Below are 22,860 nucleotides of genomic sequence, written 5' to 3' on the forward strand. Positions count from 1 at the left end.
TCATGGTACTTCTTCTCCGCCGCCTTTTGCGCGTCCTCTGCAGACAACTCCTCGATCTTGGCGTTCTCATACTTCCGGATAATACGTTGAACGGCCATGGAAGCCTCCTCGTCTTCCTCGTCACTGTCCTCCCCTTCGCGCTCCGGGTATTGCAGCCTAATAAAACGCTCGCCGTGTTCATCCGGGACAGTGGTCCATGGCAACCGGAGATCGTCTGCCAGCTGCTCCACGAACCTCCGGTCACGAGCGGCCAGAGTAGGTGGGAAGTCAAGAGGGGTTGTCTGTTCCGCCTTTTCAGGTCGATTCAAAACATACTTCTTGACGTCCTTAAGCATGGTCTTCTGCTGTGGTGTGATAGTAAGACCCCTTGGCTTCTCCTGGGCTCCCGAGGAACCTTCCGCGCCGTTCTTCTTGGCTTTAATCCAGCCCGCATCTGAGTACTCAGCTTCAAAGAAGCGATATTCCACATCGCTCAGACCGTCGAGGAGAGTGCCTAGTCGGTCCATGTGGATCTCTCCCCCTTCGTTGATGTAGCCGCCCATCTTCGGCAAAATGTCCTTGTAGATCTTGAACATCAATGCCAGGGCGCCCTCGTTGATATGCAGATTAGGCAGATTAGGTAAAAAGTCATTTCCAACGAAGAAAGCCATCAAGATGAAGTCATCAATAACTCGTTCCATGTCGAATCCCACAGCACCCTCTTTTTCCAAATCCTGAAACTCCATTCCCAAGTATTCTCGTACCATGCTCAGATGTAGAAGGTAGAAGTTCTGGTGTTCAAGCTCCTTCGGCTTCTTCTGCGTTTGGCGACCAAAGGTCACTTCTTCACGCAGCAGACAGAAATGGGGATCATGGCTCAGCAGCCCCAGCATGATCAGATCTGCATCAAGCCCGTAGAGACAGTGGCGGACATTCGCATGATATTCGGGCTGTGCTTTCGAACGCCGAATGTATTCCATGATCTTGTGTTCACCTTCACCAGGGACCTCATGGCCCGACAATACAATCTCCACTCCCTGCCAATCTTTATCCTCCGACACCTTCTTGCTGACGAAATACTTCAACTGCTCCGTCAACTTCGCCATGAACTCCGTACCGGGTGTAATACAATTGCTGTCGAAAGCATCCTCTTTGGGCATCTCGATTCCTTGTTTGATGGCCTTCTCCTGAGCTGTCTCAGCATCCAAAGCCGTCCGGAATCGCCGCGCACGTTGTTGATTCATCTTGGCGCGAGGAGCAACACCATCCACCGCCATGAAGAACAGCTTCTTCGGCTTAATCTTTCCATACAGATGCTCAATGTAATTGAAAATAGCAATAAACATCTTATCCTCCGTCATTCGAAACGTAGGAGAGTCGCTATCCTTGTGCGTGCAGTTATGAATAATGCCGTTCATATCAAGGTATAGGTTGTCGAATTCCGGTATCCGGTTCTCCGCGATCAACATCGAGATGGCGGGATACCGCTCGCTCAGCCAGCGGAAGAATTTGGGAACACCCATGATGACTGCACAATAATCTAACCGGACTCAAATCAGACGAGTAACAGATGGAGGGATCGTAGTCAGTCGTTGTATTCGTCAGAACGCTAAGAATCGGAGCTCGGAGGCAACACTCATAAACCGGCCGTAGACGAAGCAACGAAAATTCTTAGAATAAAAACAGAGGTGGGTAAGCGTGTAAAACCAAATATAAGCGGAAGAAAGGGTAATCCAAGCAAATCAAGTAGGAGAGATGAGAAGGAAGGTAAAGTCTGGGGCGACGACAGCGCCGATTGAATCCGCAAAGATGAGTGGGAGTTGAATGACTCCACGTTCGCCTCATCTCCCCATGTCGAAGTGCCAAGACCACCCTACCCGAACAGGCTTAGTGGGATATGCGCTCATTAACGCGCTGCCCGGCAAAGTCGCGCGACGTTTCTGCGAGAGCTTGTGGCTGTTGGTAGCTCTGCTTTGCTGGACTCGCAAAACTCAGAACCTCGCTGCTGTCGGTGGTTTCTTGTGTTTCTCACTTATTGACTTTCTTCTGTTTGGAGATATCCTTGATTTTCATTGCATTCGCCCTCAATCACACAATACACCCACATCATGGACCAGCCTTATGACGACGGTGCGACCATCTTCCAACCGCTTGTCAGGAGACACTCTAATCTGTATGGGATATAGGTTTCATTGAGGAGCAGGAGGAGCAGGAGGAGGAGCGGACAGAGGAGAAGGTGATCAATGAAGGTATTTAGGCCGACGAGTCCCATGATATGTCCAGGATTGAAGACTAAAGACCGACCGATCAGAGTACAAAACATGGAAGAAAAACGCACCATTCCTTTACGACATGATCCTCAGCACCGCGTTAGAATGGCCGACTCTGACGACACAATGGCTGCCTGATAAGCAAGAGTTTGTCCACTCTACCCTGCGTAGTGGTCGTTGCGCAAACTAACCAGCGTAGGATTCCGGACAAGCCGTATTCGACACATCGCCTGCTGATTGGCACCCACACATCGAGCGATGCACCCAACTATTTGCAGATTGCCCAGGTCCAGCTTCCGAACCCGAGCGCCCCTAATCCCGATGACTACGATGAGGAACGCGGGGAAATTGGAGGGTATGGTGGCAGCTCCAAGAAGGCTCCGATGGAGATCAAGTTCAACATTGTGCAGAAGATCGATCACAAGGGCGAGGTGAACAAGGCACGATACCAACCACAGAACCCCAATGTAATCGCCACCATGTGCACCGATGGACGAGTGATGATTTTCGACCGCTCGAAGCACCCTAGCCTGCCCAGTGGAACTGTCAACCCTCAGATGGAGCTCCTCGGTCACACGCAGGAAGGATTTGGTCTGAGCTGGAGCCCTCACTCTGCGGGACATCTGGTCACTGGTAGCGAGGACAAGACTGTCCGCCTTTGGTGGGTTTTCAGTGTTACTTCTCGTGTTGATTTGGTTGACTGACTTCATTAGGGATTTGACGACCTTCCAGAAGGGCAACAAAGCGCTCAAGCCCGCCAGAACCTACACCCATCACACGTCGATTGTCAATGATGTCCAATACCACCCTCTTCACTCCTCTCTCATTGGCACGGTGTCTGATGATATCACCCTTCAAATTCTTGACATCCGAGAGCCCGAGACGAACCGTGCGGCGGCTGTTGCGGACGGCCAGCATCGTGATGCCATCAACTCGGTCTCTTTCAATCCCGCTGCCGAAACCGTCCTGGCCACCGGATCTGCGGACAAAACGATCGGTCTCTGGGACCTGCGCAACCTCAAATCGAAGCTTCACTCGCTTGAAGGCCATAGCGACTCGGTCACAACCATCTCGTGGCATCCGTTTGAGGAGTCCGTGTTGGCAAGCGCAAGCTACGATCGAAAGATCATGTTCTGGGATCTCAGCCGGGCCGGCGAGGAGCAAACCCCCGAGGATGCACAGGATGGGCCACCTGAGCTGTATGTCTTTCTTTCTTCTTTTCTTTCCCCCGTCTTTCGGTCTCTTCTGTGGACTTCATTCGCTAACACTACACAGTCTCTTCATGCACGGCGGCCACACCAACCGGATCTCCGATTTCACCTGGAACCTTAATGACCCGTGGGTCCTCTGTTCGGCTGCTGAAGACAACCTTCTACAGGTCTGGAAGGTCGCTGATGCGATTGTCGGTAAGGATTTGGAGGACGTGCCGACCGAAGAGCTGGAGCCATAAGATAGTCTTCGGTGGAGAGGCGTTGAAGGATTTGATGCATATGCCATGGTTGGACTTGTTTACTGTATGAATGTATTGCAAAAATGATTTCTATACCAGAAAATACGGTTTTTCCTATGTCGATGTAGACGTTTTGCTGTACAGCTCGGAGGTTGATGCCAGCGAATTTACTCCATGAATTGCGACCACAAAGGCAAATATATATTCCCGGCACCAATCAGATAGGGCAAATCAGACATAGCACTAAAGACAATAACAATCCTAGCAATAGTCTCCGATTACTGTAGGGAAATAGGTAGGTAGTATATATTCATGGGGACAACCGCCACCACAGCTTGACTAGACACGCCACGCAATTGGTGTTTCTCACTTTTCTTCACGATCCAAAATGCAACATTTATTGCTAGCTGGGCTAGACCCATTTGGGTGGAATTCTTGCGGTTCGCTGCAGCAATCGACCCAAGCCCAGAGTTACTTGCATGGCGCATCGTGGAGATATATCTTGGCGGCAGACGCTATGCGACTGACCTCAGAGTAGCACTTAGCAATATTAGTATTCAGCAAAGGTGTCACACTAGGTAAATACCCTGTAGCATCGTATGTCTCTCTACATAATTAAGTAATTAACTATACTTATATATCTACTTATTAAGGATCGAGCCATTCATCATGAACTGTAGTGGGGACGAGTGGCGGAGAAGCCAAGGCGGTGAAAACGATGAGATCAGTTCGGAGAAAAGTCTCGATCGGCGTCGGTATCGGAGGGGCTTATTGAGCACGGCTTTGCCCCGTTGAACTTTTTTCCAAAACTCCATCCGCAACATTCCTCGCCCCCAGATTTCGAACCGTTACGTCGATCGTCCTGTCATGTTTTGGACATCGTGAAATTCTCATAATTACTCTTTGTCTACCCCAGACGCTGGACATTCCTTACTTTGATACCCGCATCTTGTCCTGTATTTTTATTACTTACTTAACCCCTCCGATACCCCTCCATCATGGGTTCCGAATCGCCTCCTCGCCCAGGCCCCAAGCCTAAGTCGGCTATTCCGTCTCGTTTGCTGAACGGTGGATCGGCTCTGAATCCGTCGATGAATTCTCGTGATGCTCGTGAGCGCGAGTCTCTCAATTCCTCGATTCGTTCTTCCTTTGCCCCGAAGATTCCCATCCAGTTCGAGGGAGTCGAACCGCACCCGGCGGTCGAGCAGACAAATATCGTCGAGGAAGTGGCTGAGAATGCAGGTGCTGTGCAGTACGTTGATCGCATGCTTTGGTCCGAGAACTTTTGCTGATATTAAATGTTTATCAGGCCCCCCACCGCAAGTGAACAAGCCCGCGAGCCTAGAGAGGAGGGGCGCGACGTGACACCATCGTCAGCCGTCAGCCGCTCATTAAGTCCCTACACCTTGTTCCCTCCTATCGATTTCGATGGTCTGAGCTGGCCGTGTAAGTTGAATACCGTCTCGCTATCGTCATAATCGGTCTCATGTCCTGACTCTTTTGACCAATAGGCCCCGGAACGAGAGCGCGCCTGGAGTCATCGCCGGAAGAATATGATACCCGTGTTCAGAAGTTGGCCGGAGCTGTCAGAACTATCCTGGAGTGCGTTGGTGAGGATCCCGAAAGAGAAGGGCTGCGGGAGACACCCGAGAGATATGCCAAGGCTATGCTTTACTTCACCAAAGGTTACGAGGAGAACGTTCGTGACCTTGTCAATGGGGCTGTTTTCCACGAGGACCATGATGAGCTTGTCATCGTGAAGGACATTGAAGTGTTCTCCCTATGCGAGCACCATATGGTTCCTTTCACAGGGAAGGTGAGCAACACATTCGCATTTGGCGGGTACCAAATTCATTGCTAATGGCATCTCTTAGATGCATATCGGGTATATCCCTGACCGACGGGTGCTGGGCCTCTCCAAATTGGCCCGTCTGGCGGAGATGTTCTCAAGGAGACTCCAAGTGCAAGAGCGTTTGACGAAACAAGTTGCCCTTGCCATTTCCGACGTATTGAAGCCGCTCGGTGTTGGTGTTGTGATGGAGTCCTCGCATCTCTGCATGGTGATGCGCGGTGTGCAAAAGACCAGCAGCACTACCACTACTAGCTGTATGCTTGGGTGCATGCGCTCCAGCGCAAAGACCAGAGAAGAGTTCTTGACCCTTCTCCACCGAAAATAATGGCTAAGCCTATTCAACTTATGATGTGTGATGCATACATTTCGTCCCCTATTTGATGGTGGAACATATGATATGATGGAGTTACGGTGGTTACCTTTCAACAGGTTCTGACGTTTGATGTTTTGGATTTACTCTGGCCATGTGAGCGGCTGCTTTGTTATTTTCTATTCTTGCTTTCTATTTCTTTCCCCCCGTTTTCTTCGTTGAGTGCAGACTCAACCTGTATAGATTCGATGACTCATATGGCTCTCCCTGCTTTTCATACCCATCATGCAGACACAGTTTGTGTTCAGTGATTTATGTTGAAATTTGCAAGATATGGATAGATGTGGCAAATATCCAACAGAGGGATACTGCAGGGGAAATGTCGTTGCGGGCCCAATTTTTGGACTTGCCTGGTGTGGTGGACGACTTGGATTTATATACTGCACTTGCATACCCTCTGGTGACCTTTTCAACACTCACTTTTTCTTTGTTTACTTTGGGCTTTGATTCTATTTCAGATGTCCATCGAATTTACTTCCAACCCTGATGGATTGGTGTGAAGGATACTCAACATCACTTACCATACTCGTGTATACTTTCAACTAATATATGCATATTCCGTGATTTGCTACAAGTATATTCATCGAAGCAGTAACATTGTAAGTAGTCATATACTAGCTGCACAGTATGGGTCCTCTAATCATCGTCCTCGCCAAGGCAATCGAACAATGGTATTATTTCGTAGATATGTAGGTCAGTCACTGATATAATGTCACAGCGACAGACAGTCACTGCAGGAAATACAGCCCCAACAGTCCGTCTTTGGCCGTGACTCGCTCTAGGCTCCATGTTTCTATCCATTCACTGCACGTCTCGGTCACCTTCTTATTCCTTTCCCTATGTAATTGCACAGTGTCTAGTTGCAGCACACACACCTATTTAAACACGTACCTGTAGTCATATCCTTCACCTGACACACTCTTCCAACAACCCGCTTCCATCAAAAAGGGCAACAAAGCCATCGTCATTTGCAAACAAAGAAAGTTCCATCATCTCATTGTTGGCTGCCAGTGAGGGTTCCTTGTCAAAGTATCCCTGATAGGTATTTTCAACCAAACGTGTCTGGGAACTCCCAGATTGGAACCGAAATGGATCCAGACGAAGAACGTGACGCCGCAGAGTCCCTGCTTCTCTTTTCGCAGGACCCAAGGGAGAATGCATCTCACAATACCCAGGAGCGTCCTCCCGCCGCGTCCCACGGAGAAGCTACTGCGCCAAGCTCTAGGGCTACAAGCACCAACCCTCCAGGAAACGGAGAAGGGGTGCGCCCACCACGCTCACGCCCTACCAGACCTACGATAGACACTTCTGTTGGAGCGCAGACTCGTGCAAGCGTGGCCCGAAATCCCAACCCCAATCCCTCACAGAGGGACACAGGACCCAGGAGAGTGCAGATGACGCCCGCAAATGCACTGCAGGCCTACCTGATCAGACAGCAGATCCTCGCCGGTATTCCACCCCAGCACATGATTCCCATGACGGGCCAGAATCCTTACCCTGCTCCACAGTACCAGCAGCCTGGCTTTGTCAACGACCCGAATGCCCCGTCCGTTGTGCAAGTCTCGAATAGAGGAGTCATGGCGCCACACATTCAGCCTGCGAGGTTCAACGGAGTGTTTCATCCGCCGCAGATGGCACAAGGCCAAATGCACAGACCTGTTGGTGTTGCTCCTGGATTGGTTGCTGCATATGGCCATCAGTTTCCACTTGGTGCGGCTAGACCACTGTCGGGTCATAGCGGTTTGGCACCTAGGCGTCCCGTATCCCCAGGATCCCGTCGTCCACGTAGATCGGAGATGTTAAGCTCAGGTGTTATTGTGAGACGCGGCCCTTGGGATGGTTCTGATGAAAATACCACTACCACTCAGCCCCCCGCGCCCGGAACGGGCAATGGCTACATCCAGGAGCAAATACCCTTTAGGCTCAGGAGCCAGGCTACTGGCCATACGAACCAGCCTCAGATCCAGGGGGATGAACAGACTCCGCACAGACAAGGAGCTTTTGTTGGCCACAGACCTTCAGCACCTGGAGGTGGAACTGGTCAGCGCATCGAGGCTCCACACGACGGGTTCGACTTGATAGAGGCTCTATGCCGATGCCTAGACGTGGCGCAGATGGTCACCGACTACCTGGACGTGCAGGATCTGGTCAATCTGTATTCCATCTCCAGATCGTGCCAGAGCATGTTCAACAGAAACTACCAGAGGTTTACTCTCCGCCACGCCCGGCTGAATGCTCCCCAATCTGCACGCGTATTCCCGTTCCTCTGCTACTACTGGCTCTTCATCCCAGGAAAGTTCGCTCTGCCGTTCTACAACCATGTTCACCAACGAATGCAATTGCATCCGATACCCACGTTCCGCTGGCTGGCCATGGTCCGCCACAGGGAAGCAGTCGTGAACGACATCGTCCACTTGATGGAGCAAGAAGGCTTCAGGCTACCAACGCCCTGTACACTGGTCATCAAAAAGCTATGGTTCCTCATGGACATACCCGACAACCGGCGTCGCGCGTGGACAATCCAGAATCGAAGACTGTGGGAGGACATCGACTTGTTCTTCGCGATGTTCTTCCTCGTCCAGCTCGACATATGTCTGAGAAGGCGGCATAACAAGCCAAACGGCGCGCTTCGGCGTCTCGTCATGGCCCAGCCCAGTCTGATGTTCCTGTGGAGGGTTCTCACCAACACTGCGCTGACGAACCAGTTTGAAGTTGTCGACGCTTTCGTCCGCTGGCAGTACACTCTGGAGCACCGCGAGCCCGGCGTGTATATTTTTGGCGTGCCTTCTGAGCAGGTGGGACTGCTTCAGTACGAAGGATATCGTCCAACAGACGGAGCACAGATACTGCAGCGCCCGGACGAACTCGTTGTGCGCGAAATGGTCAGAAGAGGACTGCATATGCAGACTATGTATCGTGACATTTTCCTTCTCGGTAATACACAGCCCTACACTACTCCTGACTCCGGAGATGCTGCATGGGACGAGGAAATGCGTCAAGCAGTTAGAGGCACGGGTGAAGATTGGATGGACTGGGTGATACTGGAACAGTCCTGGGCGGCAGCAGAAAGGGACGTTTAGGTCATGGCAAAAGACTAGCGGCCCTGAGTGCACTCGGTATGTATGATTAAGGAGATTTTCAGAAACTGAACATCAGGCGGGGGAAATAAAGGAATTTGCTATTAATGGATTGTTGTGAAATTGAGGAACTGCACATACATGTACATTGCGTTGATACTACATTTATGCCTTAGGCACTAATATGAATACTTTCCTTCCTTCCGGGTCACGTGCACGTACAGCGACTTCGCCTGTAGTGAAACTCCCAGAACTTGGGGTCATCCAAACCCAACGACAACCACCCGTCGTTGCGAGGCGTGGCTGCTTTGGGATATTGTTCAACATCCTTTATTCCCCCTCGTTATTTTCACTAATCCATATATCTCTACTCGGCTATATTTGTAACCATCTGGTCCAGACACCTTGCGACCGCCTCACGCACGACTTGTTCTCACCAGACTCAATCTGCCTAGTTGATTGACCTCACATCCCCCACCCGCCCACTTGTGCACACGTCAGACACCACCGCCCTTGGACTACGGGGTACATTCTTGGGAGCTTTGGTACACTTAGTGATGGTGGATTTATACAAGGACCTGCATCTTGCATTAATAGACTTACTTTGTCTACTAACCGACAATAATATCTTTGTGGGGTCGGCTGTTGAGTCGCTGGTGTCTGTTGGCCGACACTCGCAGTATGGGGGTTTGTACGCCTTGCAGATTCCAACCTTTGGGGGAACCCTCTCCAGGATCAAAACCTGTCATGGCTCGATAAATAATCGGCCATCGGTTCGGCGCACTCGGCAATATTGTGGGTCGTTAGAATGCTCGCCGCAGGTGATATGGTCGGCCTGTGTGAAAGCTTGCGAAAAGCCTCGCTGCTGCACTTTGATTGATTGCGATGCTTGTTTTTTTCTCGAGGCTTGAATGATTGTTGAGTAAAACAAGGTGTCCTACTGCTGGACTCCGTGTTTCATCCCCTGGCCATTGGAGATCTCTTGGGGAATCGTCGCGTTGTCACTTCAACCGCGACTGCTTCCCGGAGATACTGGAAACCAGCGTACACTATTGACGTCGTTGCTTTCGGAGCTCACCCAAGGATACGGTGACCAAATATGACCCTGCACATCCTGCGCTACCAAAGGAGATGCGGGCTCATGGGTGAGACCGACGGGGCCAGGATATTGTTCCCGTGGGCCCCGCATGCCTGGACCTCCAGCCTTTGGCTATCCTTTGATTTGTGTTTTTATTCAAGCACGGCTTCTGGTTCCCGTAGATAGGTCTACTTGTTTCTGATGCAAAGGGGCGCTGTTCGTCCGATGACGGATGACAAGAACATGCAATTTTACGGCGGCAAGGGGGTATGAAGCAAGTGGGAGAACTTTAAAAGAAAGGCAACGGAAGTTCCACGGGCAAGAAGGAAAACTGCACGTTGCCTTACCAGACACTCCAGCTACCCGACATCGTGAACACTGCGAAAAGCTGATCTCGAGTCGAGAAAAGGGCGCCCTCTGGCTGACTCAAAGCCCACATCTAAGCCTTGAAGCCAAGGCCGCAACAGCTTGAAAGCTACTTACGACTTCCCTTCCACCCCAAAAAGGGCATACATCACTCAGGAGGGCTGAGCTGAGGCTGATGGTAACGCGCCCAGCCCCGTGACAGACGGGGATGTCCCTACCCACCGAGTTCGAGGCCAGATTCGTCGTAGAGCCGCACTGGCAGGCGAAAAAAAGAGGGAACAAGAGGAAGAGGGTTGATCTCACAGATCAGGTGCAAAGTTGACATCTTGCCTGGTCCACCTGTCCAGTCATCACCACTGGGCGGCTAGCTTCTTCTTTCCCACACCGGCTAAGTAACTGTGTCTTAGCAACTTAGTAGAGCCCTTCCCCCCCCGCGCGCCACTGCCTTACCACCCAGGCAATGGCGATTAGTATATCGTACCTTATTGATCGGGTATTCAAGTGGCAATAAAACATAAAGGAAAAAGAAGGGAGGAACAGCAGAAGAAATGCACAAAGGACAAGTATCTAAACCCAGGTGCGTCATCCCTGAAGGAAGTCTTTTTCTTTTGGTGTTCGGGTTGTTCTCTTTCTCAACGATGATGCTCTAACACTGCAGTTCATTTCCCTCATACCTCAGGCTCTCCATCTCCCCAACCTTTACCATCCGCCCCGGAAAAACCGGCCTTCCGCACCACCCAATCCCCTCCCACTCCCGAACAGAAAGTCTTCCCTGGACGCGGCCGACACGCCTACTTGACTAGAGGAACGATAGACTCCACAGCAAATTATAACACGCTCCCACCTACCTCCATGCGACTACTTCTATCAAACAGTGGGCTGTTTTGATTGCTCTCTGTCGACCTTGTCCCACATCTTTTTTTGTTTTTAAACCCGATGCTGCTGGAGGAGTTTACATGGCTGGGTCCCATAGGAGTCCACTGAATGATCAGTGGAGAGGTGCCAGCGACCCTAGAGAGCAGAGGAATCGGGATAGGCACAGGCCGCGTGGTTCTTACCATGACCGAGAGAGAGACACATTTCGCGACAGAGGCCGTGGTCGCCGACCAAAAGACGGCAGATCCGATCACGCCTTACGGTCGCCGCCACCGCGTCCTTTGCCCCCATTCGACAACGATCAACCCCTTCCACCACGACGTGAATTTTCCCCCGGCGCCGCATCAGCCCGTGGCTCTCCTGGTCGCCATCGTCCCTTTACCCATGCCGAACACTCGGAGATGGGTTCGCGTCCTTCTCCCGAGTTTGAGAGAAACTATCTAAGAGACGCTTCTCCGTCGGCACCTCCTTCAAAACGGAAGAGGACACGGAGTCCCTCCCCCAACCCTTATCGCCACCATCCTCACTACCAACCGCATCGTCGCCCCCCGTTCAGAGGTGAACGAAGGGGCCGATTCCCAGGCCGTGGAAGGTCTCGAGGGGATCCCCGACGAGGGCGAGATCGGCGCGGGGGTCGTCGGAACTCATCCCTCCAACGGCGCTCTCGGTCTCCTGTCCGTGGTGCCAAGTCATATGCGTACCCTCGTCGGCGATTTCACAGTCCTTACCGGGAAGGTGATGCTGAAGAAGGGTCTCGTTACCGATCTATGTCCCGGGACTCTTTCCGATCGGATGACTCTAGGTACTCGGTAATATCACGCAGGGACTCGAGAGGTGATCCCTCCATGCATTCGAACTACCCCGTCCGATCCACGGGGGGTTCCTCAGTCAGATCGCTGACACCACCACCTCGTCGTCGCATGTCGGGATTCGATGCGGATAATGCTAGTATTTCTGGCGATGGAGATGCAATCGATGACTCCTTTTCGAGGCAGGAAATGCACGGTCCTGAAGGACATGGCCACCATCCCCGATCCTCTCGGACGCATGCAGACCCTGGACGATATTCGAAATCCCCGCGTTATTCTCCCACCAACTCAAATTACGGCTCTCCGCAGCCTCCCTATCACGAACCAGCTGGGTCAGTTTCCTTGACAAAACTTCCTTAACCAACGTTGGCTAATATTAGGTGATACAGTAATTCCCCCCCATATTGGCAGGATAATCATGCGGCAAATAAACCCCAGAGCCATAACTATAAACATCAAAGCTCGTCAAACTCATACTCGGGTCCGTCACATCGCCCTGGCTCGGGGTACCGTGGAGGCTATCAAAGCCATGGGGGCGACCGTCGATTCTCTGGTCCTGGCCCACCAGGTTATAGCAACGGACCGTCATCGCGTGGTCGGGGTGGCTTCCATAGGGGTGGTCGAGGAGGTCCTCGCAGTCCACGCATGGGCCACCGTTCTTCACTAAGTCCTCCGCCCCCGCCTCCGGCTCCCGCAGGTGACGAGCTGCCTTATAGCCCCGACGAACGTGAGCTCGCACTCAAACCTTTCAAACAGTTCTTCGAACGCGAAGGGGAAGGGCCAAGACCGGCATCAGAGAATGGTGATTCTGAGAGACCTGCGCCGGCTGCACAGCAGCAGCAACCCGATACATCAGCGGCACCGAACAAAGGGGGCAAAATCAGCTTTGCCATCAAGCCGAAGCCGAACACAGCATCTGCCCCCAAGCCCGTACCTGATCTGGCCCAGAGGATGCTCGCGCGAGAGCCACCATCGCGGGCTGCTGAACCTCCTCGCAGCAGGATGCCCATGGGGCCGCCGCCCAAATTCAGGCCCGATCCACGATCGGAGCGCCGCGAACGCGACCGAGATAGGGAGTGGGACGCGAAGCGAGACAGAGACCGCGAGAAGGGGAGAAATGACCGCCGAGACTTTCGTGATTCGCGCGGTTTCCGTGAGTTTCGGGGTGGGCGTGATGCGCCGAGAGGTGGGCGTGATTCTCGGAGAGAGGATCGTCGGTTCGATAATCGCCACGATAGACGACGCGGTGGTGACCGCCGACCCGACTACCGTCCCGAACGTTCTCCAGAGCCGCCGAAACAGCCTAAGATCCTCACTCGACCCAAGCCGCGCCCTACTCTGCCTGAAGAATTCGCCAAGTCTGATTCTGTCTATTTCCGGAAGCCTGGAAATGAGTCGGTGATCGGCGCTGGTACCTACGGAAAGGTCTTCAAGGCGATCCATGTCTATACCGAACAGAAGGTGGCCCTGAAGAAGATCCGGATGGAAGGCGAAAAGGACGGATTTCCTGTGACCGCCGTCCGCGAGATCAAGTTGCTTCAGCACCTCCGCAGCGACAACGTGGTCAGTCTGCTGGAGGTCATGGTTGAGAGGAATGAGTGCTTCATGGTGTTTGAATATCTCTCCCACGATCTCACTGGTCTCATCAACCACCCAACCTTTGCCCTGACGGCCGCTCACAAGAAGGACCTGGCGAAACAGATGTTTGCGGGGCTGAATTACCTCCACCACCGGGGCATCCTCCATCGCGACATCAAAGCCGCCAACATCCTAATCAGCAACCGAGGGCAATTGAAGTACGCCGACTTCGGATTAGCCCGGTTCTTCTCCAAGAGCCGCCAGGCCGACTACACGAATCGCGTGATCACCATATGGTACCGGCCACCCGAGCTCCTTCTCGGCGAAACTCGGTACGGCCCCGCCGTGGATGTCTGGAGTGCAGCCTGCGTGTACGTCGAGATGTTCACGAAAAAGGCCGTTTTCCCCGGCGAAGGCGGGGAGATCAGCCAACTGGACAAGCTGTACAACTCGCTCGGGACACCGACTCGGGCCGAGTGGCCCGATCTCGTGGAGATGCCGTGGTTCGAGCTGATGCGGCCGACGGAGCGCAAGAAGCGGGTTTTCGAAGAAACGTACCGCGAGGTTCTGTCGCCTGCCGCGTTGGACATGGTGTCGCAGGTGTTTCAGTACGATCCTGCCAAACGGCCGACTGCGGAGCAAGTCCTTCAACACCCGTACTTTATGTCGGAAGAGCCCCAGCCCCAGCAGGCTATTGAGTGAGTTTCCCCTAAATTATCATGATGAACCTCATACTAACTGGTTTACTCTATCTAGGTTGGAAAACATCGTGGGCGACTGGCACGAGTTCGAGTCCAAGGCACTGCGCAAGGAAAAGGACAAGGAGCGCCGAGCGGAATACCAGCGGGACAAGGAGAAGCGCAAGGCGGGTCTGTTGGTCCCGGCGAGTGAACGCGAGATGAAGCGTGCGAGGCCGGAGGATTCGTCTGTTATGCCGTAGACCCTGACCCTGGCCTTCTATAATTGGCATCACATTTTCTTCATCACATTTTCTTCAGTCTTCAATTTCAAAAGCGTGGTACGGGTGCATTATGGAGCTTCTAGCCTGACACATCGGATATCTTTGGGATGCCCTATGATGGGATAGGCCTCTTGGACATTACGTTTACGTCTAGCACATTTGTCACAATGGACGATCTACGCATAGGATGAATCTTTGCAGCGCAGAAGCAGAGTTGCATTTGAGGGTATTATTTGCGGGTTATGGGTGGGGTTGGAGTAGGGTTGGTATCTAGGCGATATGGCTGTAGATTCTTTTTTACCTCGTACAGATCGTCCAAACACCACTAATTATTCAGTAGGTAGGTACCTACATCCACCCATCGTCAGCAAACCATATACTCGCACAGATAAATAGATCAACCAATCCCCAAGCAGAAATTGTCATCAAATCAGACTTTGCCTTTTTAAACTCATACTCGACCAGCGTCGTGGCCTGTCTTTTCAGACCAGTGTAGTTGGCGCGGTTGAGTTTTCGGATTACCAGAGAATTGAGTAATTCTTTCTCTCTTCATGATGATTCTTCTTGTGCTAGGGTGGATGTGGGTTGTGCGGTGGTAGGAGAGATGTTGACGCACCGGCTTATATAAATCTACGGTTGATTCATTCTTGATTCTTTGGATTTTTCATTGGTTGAATTCTCCTTCGTATAGCTAGCTAGCTATAAGTATAGCCCAGCTATAGCTCAATCTCTAGTATATATTCAAGGGATCTCTTGTTTAAAAGACTGTCCCGACTATCAGGTCATCACCGCATCATGGAGCCGGAAAAAACCAGCCCTCGTGATGATGGTTTTAGAAGCGGGTGGGGGTTACTCTCGACACACTCATCGGAATCGTCAGGGCAGTAGGAAAGAAACAAAGCTAACACCTGGCGATGATTTGAGTTGGTGGTCTTGGGTTTTGTGGAAGAAAAAAAGAACAAGAGAGGGAGAAGAGGGAAACCACAGTATTTAAGGAGGAAAAAAATGGAGAGGAGTGGAAGAATGATGATGCGGGCGGAGAGAGATAGACGGGACGTGATTGGTGGGAGGGGAAGAATGACTTGGTAAAAAATTACAGAAGGGAAAAAAAGGTGGAGCTGGTTAAGTCACTGGACTTTCTTTGCTCTGTTGCTGCAAGTTATTTTCCACCATACAGTCTTGTTCAGTAACACTTACTCTGTACCTCGTCTTCCTCTCTCATACATACTCCCTCATTTTCATACCTATCTACCTACCTACCGACCCAGATACATACATCCTCGTCAAGTCTAGTACCTCGCAGCCTCTCCCTGTTGGCCTCTCGACTCAGGACCTGGGATCCATCTTCCCTCCATCTCTTCCCCCTCTCTCCCCTCCCCACGTCCACTACATCTCGACCCTCCATCCTTAACGTTCACGATCACGATCACGAGTCCTTCTTCTCCTCCCTCCCCAATTCCCTAATTTGTCGCTGGTCTCAACTCTTCATCTCGACTGGGCTTCTTCTCTTCTTTCTTCCTTTCTCTTTTCCTCTCTTTGTTCTTTTCCTTTTTCCATCGTCGGTTGGATTGCCACGCTGCTTGCCCTTGATTTTTTATCTTCTTTTATTTTTTTCTATTTATTTAATTTTCCCCTGCATACAGCACACTTCAAAAAATTGGTCGGTTCTTTGAGTCCTCTGCAAACCCGTCCGCCGCCCTCCCTCCGTTCCCTCCCTGATGACCGCTCGCTTCCAGAGCTGTCTCAGAAGCTATCTCGATGGATAACGCAAACCTTTGGACTCGTCGATCCAAGTACGTGGCGCTCACCTCCCTCTGCTCTTCCCGTGGAGGGGCCATCCACTAACCGTCCCCGTGCCCTTGCAGCTCCTCCAAATTGTCCCTGTCCATGACCGGGACCGACGGTAAAGACGGTGGCGCCAGAGTCGAACTCCCCCGTTCATCCAAGCGCTTTGGCCCGGATAGCTCCCACGGTCGATCGAATCCCTTCAACGCCCTGTCCCCCCTCTCCGGCGGCGTCTCCTCCCCGTCGACAAACGCTTCCTCCGCATTTGGCCTGGGTTCCGGCGCCTTCGCCTCCTTCGGGGCCCCCAAGACCCCCGGGGAAAAACGGGACACCCCGTCCGAGTCGGATCTGACCGAGGCCGCAAAGCCCAAGGGCGCCGCCCCGGCCCGGCCCGCCAGCACGCCCTCAAGTCCACCTGGGTCATCTGGTACCGCCCACCCACCCCGAAATACTCGGATTACGAAAAGTCCACCATCCCCCTCGCCTCCATACACTCGGTCGAGAGTTTCTGGTCCGTCTACTCGCACCTCAAGAGACCCTCCCTCCTCCCCACCGTCTCCGACTACCACATCTTCAAGAAGGGCATCCGTCCGGTATGGGAGGATGAGGCCAACAAGAAGGGCGGGAAGTGGATCGTGCGGTTGAAGAAAGGGGTGGCGGACCGGTACTGGGAGGATCTCCTGCTGGCCATGGTGGGGGACCAATTCGCCGAGGCCGGCGATGAGGTCTGCGGTGCGGTTCTCTCGGTGCGGAGTGGCGAGGATGTGCTGAGTGTGTGGACGCGGATCGATGGCGGGCGCAACATTAAGATCAGGTACGCCCTTCTCCCGTCTCTCCCCCCGCTTGATTTTATGTGGAGATAAGATGCTAATGTGTTATTTTCCAGAGAAACGATCAAGCGTCTGCTGGGCTTCCCCGTCGACACCAACATCGTGTGGAAGAGCCACGACGATAGCATCGCCCAACGGTCCGCCATCGACCAGGCCCGCCAGGAGAAGGCGGTTGGCAGCCACCACCCCCACCATCAGCATCACCTTACCCAACACGCCCTGGGATCCGAACGACGACGGGCGCCGACCCTTGACGACTCTACGGGGGATAAAGGCAAGGGAACGGCGTCTTGATGGAATTGCCTCGGAGCCGGGGGTTTGGGGGTCGTGTATAGTAAAAGGAAAACCAAAAAATGTCATTTGCAACGAATTGGGATTGGGGCATTTGGGGCGAACATTGCGTCTGATTCGATTGGGTTTATGTCATGTGATTTCTTCTCTCTTTTTCATCCTTTTGCTTTCCTTTGTATTCTTTCTCTTCCATTTCTTGGTATTTGGGAGATGAGTCGGTAAAAGCGTGGGTCAAGACATGCACTGCTTAGTTGGTTTCCATGGGTGGTTTGTTGGAGTAGGAGCATTGCTGGGTAGAGAACTAGCTAATTGACTATCCATTGATCAGTGGATATGAACTGTCTCATTTGTCCTAAGTGTTCTGATTTCTAAAATGATTCAGAGTATACAGAGTAGAGCGAGTAGAAATACTAGAAACGATACGACAGGCAGAAAACACCCCCACCGCCTTCCAACCAGCCAACCTGATTGGACTGAACCTCCGATGATAAGTGAACCACTTTATCTTTACTCCCGTCCCAATCTTGCAGTACTTTTACTCCTCCAGAGTCTACTTTTCCACCGGGTTCGGGCTATGAAATCCCTCCTGTCCTTTCCGGTCCGGCCATGATCCTCACTGCTCTCCCGAATACATGTCACTGCTTGATAGCCTCTCCAAGCTGATCCCTAGCTTGAGCCCGCATCGTCCTCCCTCCTCCTCTTCCTCCTCCCCGCGCCGGCTCGTTGATCACCACCACCGCCGCCGTCCTTCGCCTCCGCCGTCTGATGCGACCTCCGATGAGGTGCGACGGGCACAGCCTACGTCCGACGAAGGGACTTCTTTTTTGCATGTAGATTCTCCGGTGAGTTGAAACTGGGGATGCAATGGTTGTGTCTTTGCTATTTGTTTTATTTCTTGTTCTTTTGATTTTTGATTTTTTTTTTCTTTCGGTCTGGACGGTCTTTTTTCTTTCTTGCCTTTTCCGGTTTGTTCTTTTTTGGTCGTTTCTTTTGCGATTTGTCACGTCTGTTTTTTTTTATTCTTTATTTCTTTATATTATTTTCGGTTATGGTTATGGTTATGGTGGTTGTTCGATTTGTCTTTGTTCGCTGTCATACATCTCTAATGTCCCCTTGTGTTATACGTTTCTTTCTTTCTTATACACATGCGTTACTCCCCTGATCTCACCTCCGACGATACAGCGACTGACCTCCTGCTATGCCCCGCAGCTTACTCCCAGCTATGCCGAAGAATTGGAACCCTCCCCAGACACACCGCAACCTCCACCTCCGAAATACCGCTCCGTCCCGCAACCAGATTTGGGAATGACTCCTCCGTAAATATGGTCCTTCGACACAACACGGGAGATGACGCTGATTTGGTTCCCAGAGCCGGGGGAGGGACGCCGACCCGGAGTAAAGTCCAGCTTTCGCAAACTCAAGACGATGAGCAAAGATTGCTACCTAGTTTCAAGAAGTACGTCCTGAAAGATAGTTCGGAGGTTCCATATACTACCCGCCAGTCACTGACGTGTGACACTCTTCCAGCTCGAGAAGCCCGAATGGGGTCAGAATAGTGCCAGGGCAGACGAGTAGGAAATCCAAGAATCAGGCCCTTTCGGTATGCGACAGCTGGTATATTCCTGCGACGATTCACCTCTGACATGTCTGGCTGCTAGAATATCAATACCCCCAAGCCGTTCGATACGATTTCGCGACACGCCCGTCAAAGTGGACCGGTCCCCGCACACGGACAGCCAGGACGCCGTCGGAGGGTTCAACAACCGGGCCCGCGGTCTGGCGTGCCCCACTCGGACAATACTGCCTACGATGAAGCGCTGGAACGGCCCGCCAAACGTCCCCGCCGAGGAAGTCACGAATCGGCATTGAGCGGTCTGGTCAGCATCTCCGATGACGACATCATGGTACAGGCGGTGCCGGACACCTCGTCGGTAGCTGGGAATTCGGCACGCCTATCGACGACCTCCAGCCAGCTTTCAGCAAAGCCTAAAAAGTCGCGAGAAATGAACGAATTTCGAGACGTCGAACGAGGTGTCAAAGTACGCCGTCCCTCCCACAATAGCCCCCGGCATGGTGGCCCCAGAGAGACGGTCTGGTCTCCGGATGAAGAGCGCTTCACTGAGAACGCGACGAAGGAGAGACGCTCTGGTTTGCCCCGGACGCAGCACCTGCCGAAACGTGATATACTTCAAAGTGTCGAAATTGCGGAGGGGCACGTGCCCACCGCCAATCCCGCTGGTCCGGTCCCGTCCCCGACACGTGCTGGAAGCGGGCGGTCGAGAGAGAGTTCCGACGAGCTGCAAGGGGCAGCAACGGTCTCACAGGCACGGGCGTTTGGCGCTCTTCGTGGCCGCGATTCCAAGCTGTCCCAGGCAGCCTCCGTTTCGCGATCATCGCCATCCGATATCATACCGACTGTTTTCATTGGTGAAGGGAAGTCGAAGAAGAAAAACAAATCCAAAAAGCGGGACGAACTTCCGGTCTTTGAGACCCTTCGTGTTCAACTAGGGTCATCGGAGCTGCTGCCAGCAGAAGGGGAGTCCGTGCCGCTGCGTCTAGACGGAAAGAGTGGAAAAATCATCTTACTTGGCAAATCCGGTCCTAAGCACTCGGAAACTCTCATCCAAAGAATTACAAAGGTCATTCAAGGGGGTGGGTCCAGCCGCAAGGCCCAGGTGCACTTCCCGGCGACCCAAACATTAGACGGCAAGGCGGATATCGAGTTTATATCTCCAGAGGCAAGGCGAGGATTCTGCGAGGGGCTTGAAAAGAGGGAGATCCGAGTAGTTGTCAAAGACAGGTACGCTTCCCTTCATCTTGAACCATTGGATCTGTGACTAATGAGAACAGTGACTGGATGGACAAAGCATTCAGGACACACAAACGGCAACTAGCCAGTCACGAGCGTCCGACGAACGGGTCCAAGCGAGCTCGTTCCGAAAGCAGTCCAGAACCAGAAGCAAGACCCGAAGGCCCTAGAAGGGCCAAACTGTCAGACCGTCTGCAAGACGAGCGAGGAAATACTGCCGGACAAAAACCAAACTCTGACACCGCTCGTGGGCGCGCAAGCCGAAAACTTTCGCCTTCTTCTAAACGTCATGGTACTCGCCGCTCGCCCAGCACCGATGACCACGGCGTGGACATACCCGTTATCAAATATACGCCTCAGTCGTCGACGAGATCAACGAGGTCAATGGCTCGCCGCATGCCTCCGACGACTATCGTTTGGTATGTCTGCTTGGTATTAACTGGTTGGGTCTTACTAACAGGTGCAGTGACGATGGGGACGATGATTACCATCTCACGCCGAAGTCTGATGTGAAACATAAGAAGTGGCATCGGTCAGTATTCCTCTCTTATGGTCATCTGTTCTGCTTTAGTCCAATACTAACCATAGCAGACCCCTTGTTTACCCCCGGTTCGGGAAGAAAAAAGCGGAAGTCGATGCACAAGACCTGGAGCGGCTACGTGCCTACGAGTTCTTGAATGACAACCTCATCGGATTCTACATCCGCTTTCTTGAGGACCACCTAGATCGGTGTAACAAGGAGGTAGCGAAGCGGGTCTACTTTTTCAACTCCTACTTTTTTGCAACCCTCACCAACGCGCCTGGCCGCAAGCGCGGGATCAATTATGAGGGCGTGGAGAAATGGACTAGGAATGTGGACTTGTTTGGTTACGACTATGTGGTTGTGCCTATCAATGAGAATGCGCACTGGTATCTTACGATCATATGCAACCTGCCTAGTCTGAAGAGCTCCATGGGGGAGGTGGACACGAAATCGGAACCAGACAGCAAAGTGTCTCCTGCCGGCGGGAAAGATGTCCAGGAAATTCCAGAGACGCAAGATACTGAGGGTACCTCGAGCAAGGACCAAAATAGTAGTCAAGTTGTCGACTCGGAATCATCGCAAGAAGAATCAGCCAGGGAATCTTTTGCGTCCATGAATCTGGATAGTGATTCGAAACCCAAGGACGTGGCTAGCGAAGAGTGGCCGGAAGATGAGGAGAACCCCAGTCTTACCCGGACGAGTTTTTCCAGCCCTGCCGACAGACAGACTCCGCAGGATGATCCGAAACAGGGCTCCAAAACGGCGCGTCAGTCACGGAAGAAAAAGAACCCTCGACCATCAAGCGCGAAGTCAAGCAGCAAAAACAGCACCCAAAGACCCTGCATCATCACCTTCGACTCGCTAGACATGTCCCGTCCATCAACAGTCCGCTTCCTTAAAGACTACCTCTCCCAAGAAGCCCAGTCCAAGAAAGGCGTCGAGATCAACACCAGCCTCATCAAAGGCATGAAAGCAGGCCACAGACACATCCCTCTGCAGCCGAACTTCTCCGACTGCGGCCTGTACCTCCTGGCCTACCTGGAGAAGTTCGTCCAGGACCCGGACTCGTTCGTCAAGAAGCTCCTCGCGAATGAAATGCGCGTGAAGGAGGATTGGCCGCCGCTAAGATCGGGGCTCCTGCGCACTCGACTGCGTGGCTTTCTGGATAGGTTGTATGATGAGCAGATGCAGCTTAGTCGGGAGACGGCTGGCGAGAAGATCACGATGGCGGATAAACAGCCTGTGGATTATCTTCTGGGTGTGCCTGAGTTTTCTAAGCAGGAGGAGAGTGCGACTCCGCGTCAGTCGTCTCCTGAGTCTGAACCTGAGTCTGACGGTGTCAAGAAACGCGACAAGAAGGATGGTGCAGACAGCCCCGCTCCAGAAAAACAGCCAACAGAGCCCAAGGATACAAAGCAGGCAGCAGCAACAACCAGGCAACCATCTCGGAGCCCAAACCCTCAGCCCCAGCCAACTGATCCTCGACAACCAGCCCAGCACGAAATTGTCGAAGTCCCAGATAGTCAAGAGCCAATCCATGCTCCGCATCCAACCCCGCCGAGGGTCGTCATCAAACGGCCAGGTAAACCAGCGGACACGGTGACCGACGACCACGACGCCATCTCCATCGTCGAACGACCCAAGACAGTGGCAGACACAGACACACATGCACAGAGAGCCACAACCCCAGAAGCAGCCCCTACAAGACAAACCCTAGAAGTGCAGGTCCCAGGCACGCCTCCGAAGAAGTCATCTTCTCCCAGTCGAGAAAGGGTTAGGAGAAGCCCACACTGAGCTTGTCTTTTCCTCTCTAGACTAGATTTCTGTTTCTTGTGAATGTGAATGTGCCTGTCTACCTACCTACCTACCTACCTATCTATGTCCATTTCTTTTGTGTTTAGGTGGTGAACTGGTGATTTATTATTCGTGGCGTTCTGGTGGATGGATGGGTGAATG

General features: G+C 52.5%; 7 protein-coding genes across 7 annotated transcripts; all 7 read left to right on the plus strand.

Annotated features, from left to right (window-relative positions):
- The first annotated feature begins 1,937 nt into the window (after nucleotides 1-1,937).
- Nucleotides 1,938-3,909, plus strand: P168DRAFT_305168 (WD repeat RBAP46/RBAP48/MSI1 family protein). Its single transcript, XM_024838904.1, has 6 exons — nucleotides 1,938-2,109; nucleotides 2,166-2,228; nucleotides 2,291-2,396; nucleotides 2,449-2,910; nucleotides 2,963-3,448; nucleotides 3,525-3,909. Exons 1-6 carry the CDS (start codon nucleotides 2,088-2,090, stop codon nucleotides 3,697-3,699), a joined length of 1,314 nt encoding a protein of 437 aa, XP_024692448.1. The 5' UTR covers nucleotides 1,938-2,087; the 3' UTR covers nucleotides 3,700-3,909.
- Nucleotides 3,910-4,697: 788 nt separating this feature from the next.
- On the plus strand, nucleotides 4,698-5,876 carry P168DRAFT_238027 (GTP cyclohydrolase I; the record flags this gene model as incomplete). Its single annotated transcript, XM_024833590.1, has 4 exons — nucleotides 4,698-4,951; nucleotides 5,009-5,145; nucleotides 5,211-5,515; nucleotides 5,574-5,876. The coding sequence occupies 4 exons, from the start codon at nucleotides 4,698-4,700 to the stop codon at nucleotides 5,874-5,876; spliced, it is 999 nt and encodes a 332-aa protein (XP_024692449.1).
- Nucleotides 5,877-7,717: 1,841 nt separating this feature from the next.
- Nucleotides 7,718-9,001, plus strand: P168DRAFT_270464 (uncharacterized protein; the record flags this gene model as incomplete). Its single annotated transcript, XM_024835213.1, has 1 exon — nucleotides 7,718-9,001. One exon carries the CDS (start codon nucleotides 7,718-7,720, stop codon nucleotides 8,999-9,001), a length of 1,284 nt encoding a protein of 427 aa, XP_024692450.1.
- A 2,099-nt stretch (nucleotides 9,002-11,100) lies between these two features.
- On the plus strand, nucleotides 11,101-14,904 carry P168DRAFT_270465 (putative protein kinase). Its single transcript, XM_024835214.1, has 3 exons — nucleotides 11,101-12,459; nucleotides 12,517-14,403; nucleotides 14,462-14,904. The coding sequence occupies exons 1-3, from the start codon at nucleotides 11,399-11,401 to the stop codon at nucleotides 14,643-14,645; spliced, it is 3,132 nt and encodes a 1,043-aa protein (XP_024692451.1). The 5' UTR covers nucleotides 11,101-11,398; the 3' UTR covers nucleotides 14,646-14,904.
- A 1,520-nt stretch (nucleotides 14,905-16,424) lies between these two features.
- P168DRAFT_297720 (eukaryotic translation initiation factor 4E) lies at nucleotides 16,425-17,575 on the plus strand (the record flags this gene model as incomplete). The annotated part of the gene is made up of 4 exons (XM_024838201.1): nucleotides 16,425-16,459; nucleotides 16,532-16,725; nucleotides 16,824-17,265; nucleotides 17,338-17,575. 4 exons carry the CDS (start codon nucleotides 16,425-16,427, stop codon nucleotides 17,573-17,575), a joined length of 909 nt encoding a protein of 302 aa, XP_024692452.1.
- A 572-nt stretch (nucleotides 17,576-18,147) lies between these two features.
- Nucleotides 18,148-19,221, plus strand: P168DRAFT_170836 (uncharacterized protein). Its single transcript, XM_024832890.1, has 3 exons — nucleotides 18,148-18,414; nucleotides 18,782-18,888; nucleotides 18,942-19,221. Exons 1-3 carry the CDS (start codon nucleotides 18,205-18,207, stop codon nucleotides 19,126-19,128), a joined length of 504 nt encoding a protein of 167 aa, XP_024692453.1. The 5' UTR covers nucleotides 18,148-18,204; the 3' UTR covers nucleotides 19,129-19,221.
- A 252-nt stretch (nucleotides 19,222-19,473) lies between these two features.
- On the plus strand, nucleotides 19,474-22,698 carry P168DRAFT_282566 (cysteine proteinase; the record flags this gene model as incomplete). The annotated part of the gene is made up of 4 exons (XM_024835990.1): nucleotides 19,474-20,372; nucleotides 20,423-20,800; nucleotides 20,848-20,913; nucleotides 20,973-22,698. The coding sequence occupies 4 exons, from the start codon at nucleotides 19,474-19,476 to the stop codon at nucleotides 22,696-22,698; spliced, it is 3,069 nt and encodes a 1,022-aa protein (XP_024692454.1).
- Between the last annotated feature and the right edge of the window lie 162 nt (nucleotides 22,699-22,860).

This window comes from Aspergillus campestris, assembly GCF_002847485.1.
Source record: "Aspergillus campestris IBT 28561 chromosome Unknown P168scaffold_7, whole genome shotgun sequence".
Taxonomy (NCBI): Eukaryota; Fungi; Ascomycota; class Eurotiomycetes; order Eurotiales; family Aspergillaceae; genus Aspergillus; species Aspergillus campestris.

Bases quoted from the DNA above. Each gene is read 5' to 3' on its own strand.
- P168DRAFT_305168 (XM_024838904.1), top strand. From the start codon at position 2,088: ATGGACCAGCCTTATGACGACG. The intron at 2,229-2,290 runs GTATTTAGGCCG...CCGACCGATCAG, and splicing joins GGAGAAGGTGATCAATGAAG to AGTACAAAACATGGAAGAAA. The intron at 3,449-3,524 runs GTATGTCTTTCT...AACACTACACAG, and splicing joins CAGGATGGGCCACCTGAGCT to TCTCTTCATGCACGGCGGCC.
- P168DRAFT_270465 (XM_024835214.1), top strand. From the start codon at position 11,399: ATGGCTGGGTCCCATAGGAGTCCACTGAATGATCAGTGGAGAGGTGCC. The intron at 12,460-12,516 runs GTCAGTTTCCTT...TAGGTGATACAG, and splicing joins CCCTATCACGAACCAGCTGG to TAATTCCCCCCCATATTGGC. The intron at 14,404-14,461 runs GTGAGTTTCCCC...TACTCTATCTAG, and splicing joins CAGCCCCAGCAGGCTATTGA to GTTGGAAAACATCGTGGGCG.
- P168DRAFT_170836 (XM_024832890.1), top strand. From the start codon at position 18,205: ATGTCACTGCTTGATAGCCTCTCCAAGCTGATCCCTAGCTTGAGCCCG. The intron at 18,415-18,781 runs GTGAGTTGAAAC...TATGCCCCGCAG, and splicing joins TTTTGCATGTAGATTCTCCG to CTTACTCCCAGCTATGCCGA. The intron at 18,889-18,941 runs GTAAATATGGTC...TTTGGTTCCCAG, and splicing joins GATTTGGGAATGACTCCTCC to AGCCGGGGGAGGGACGCCGA.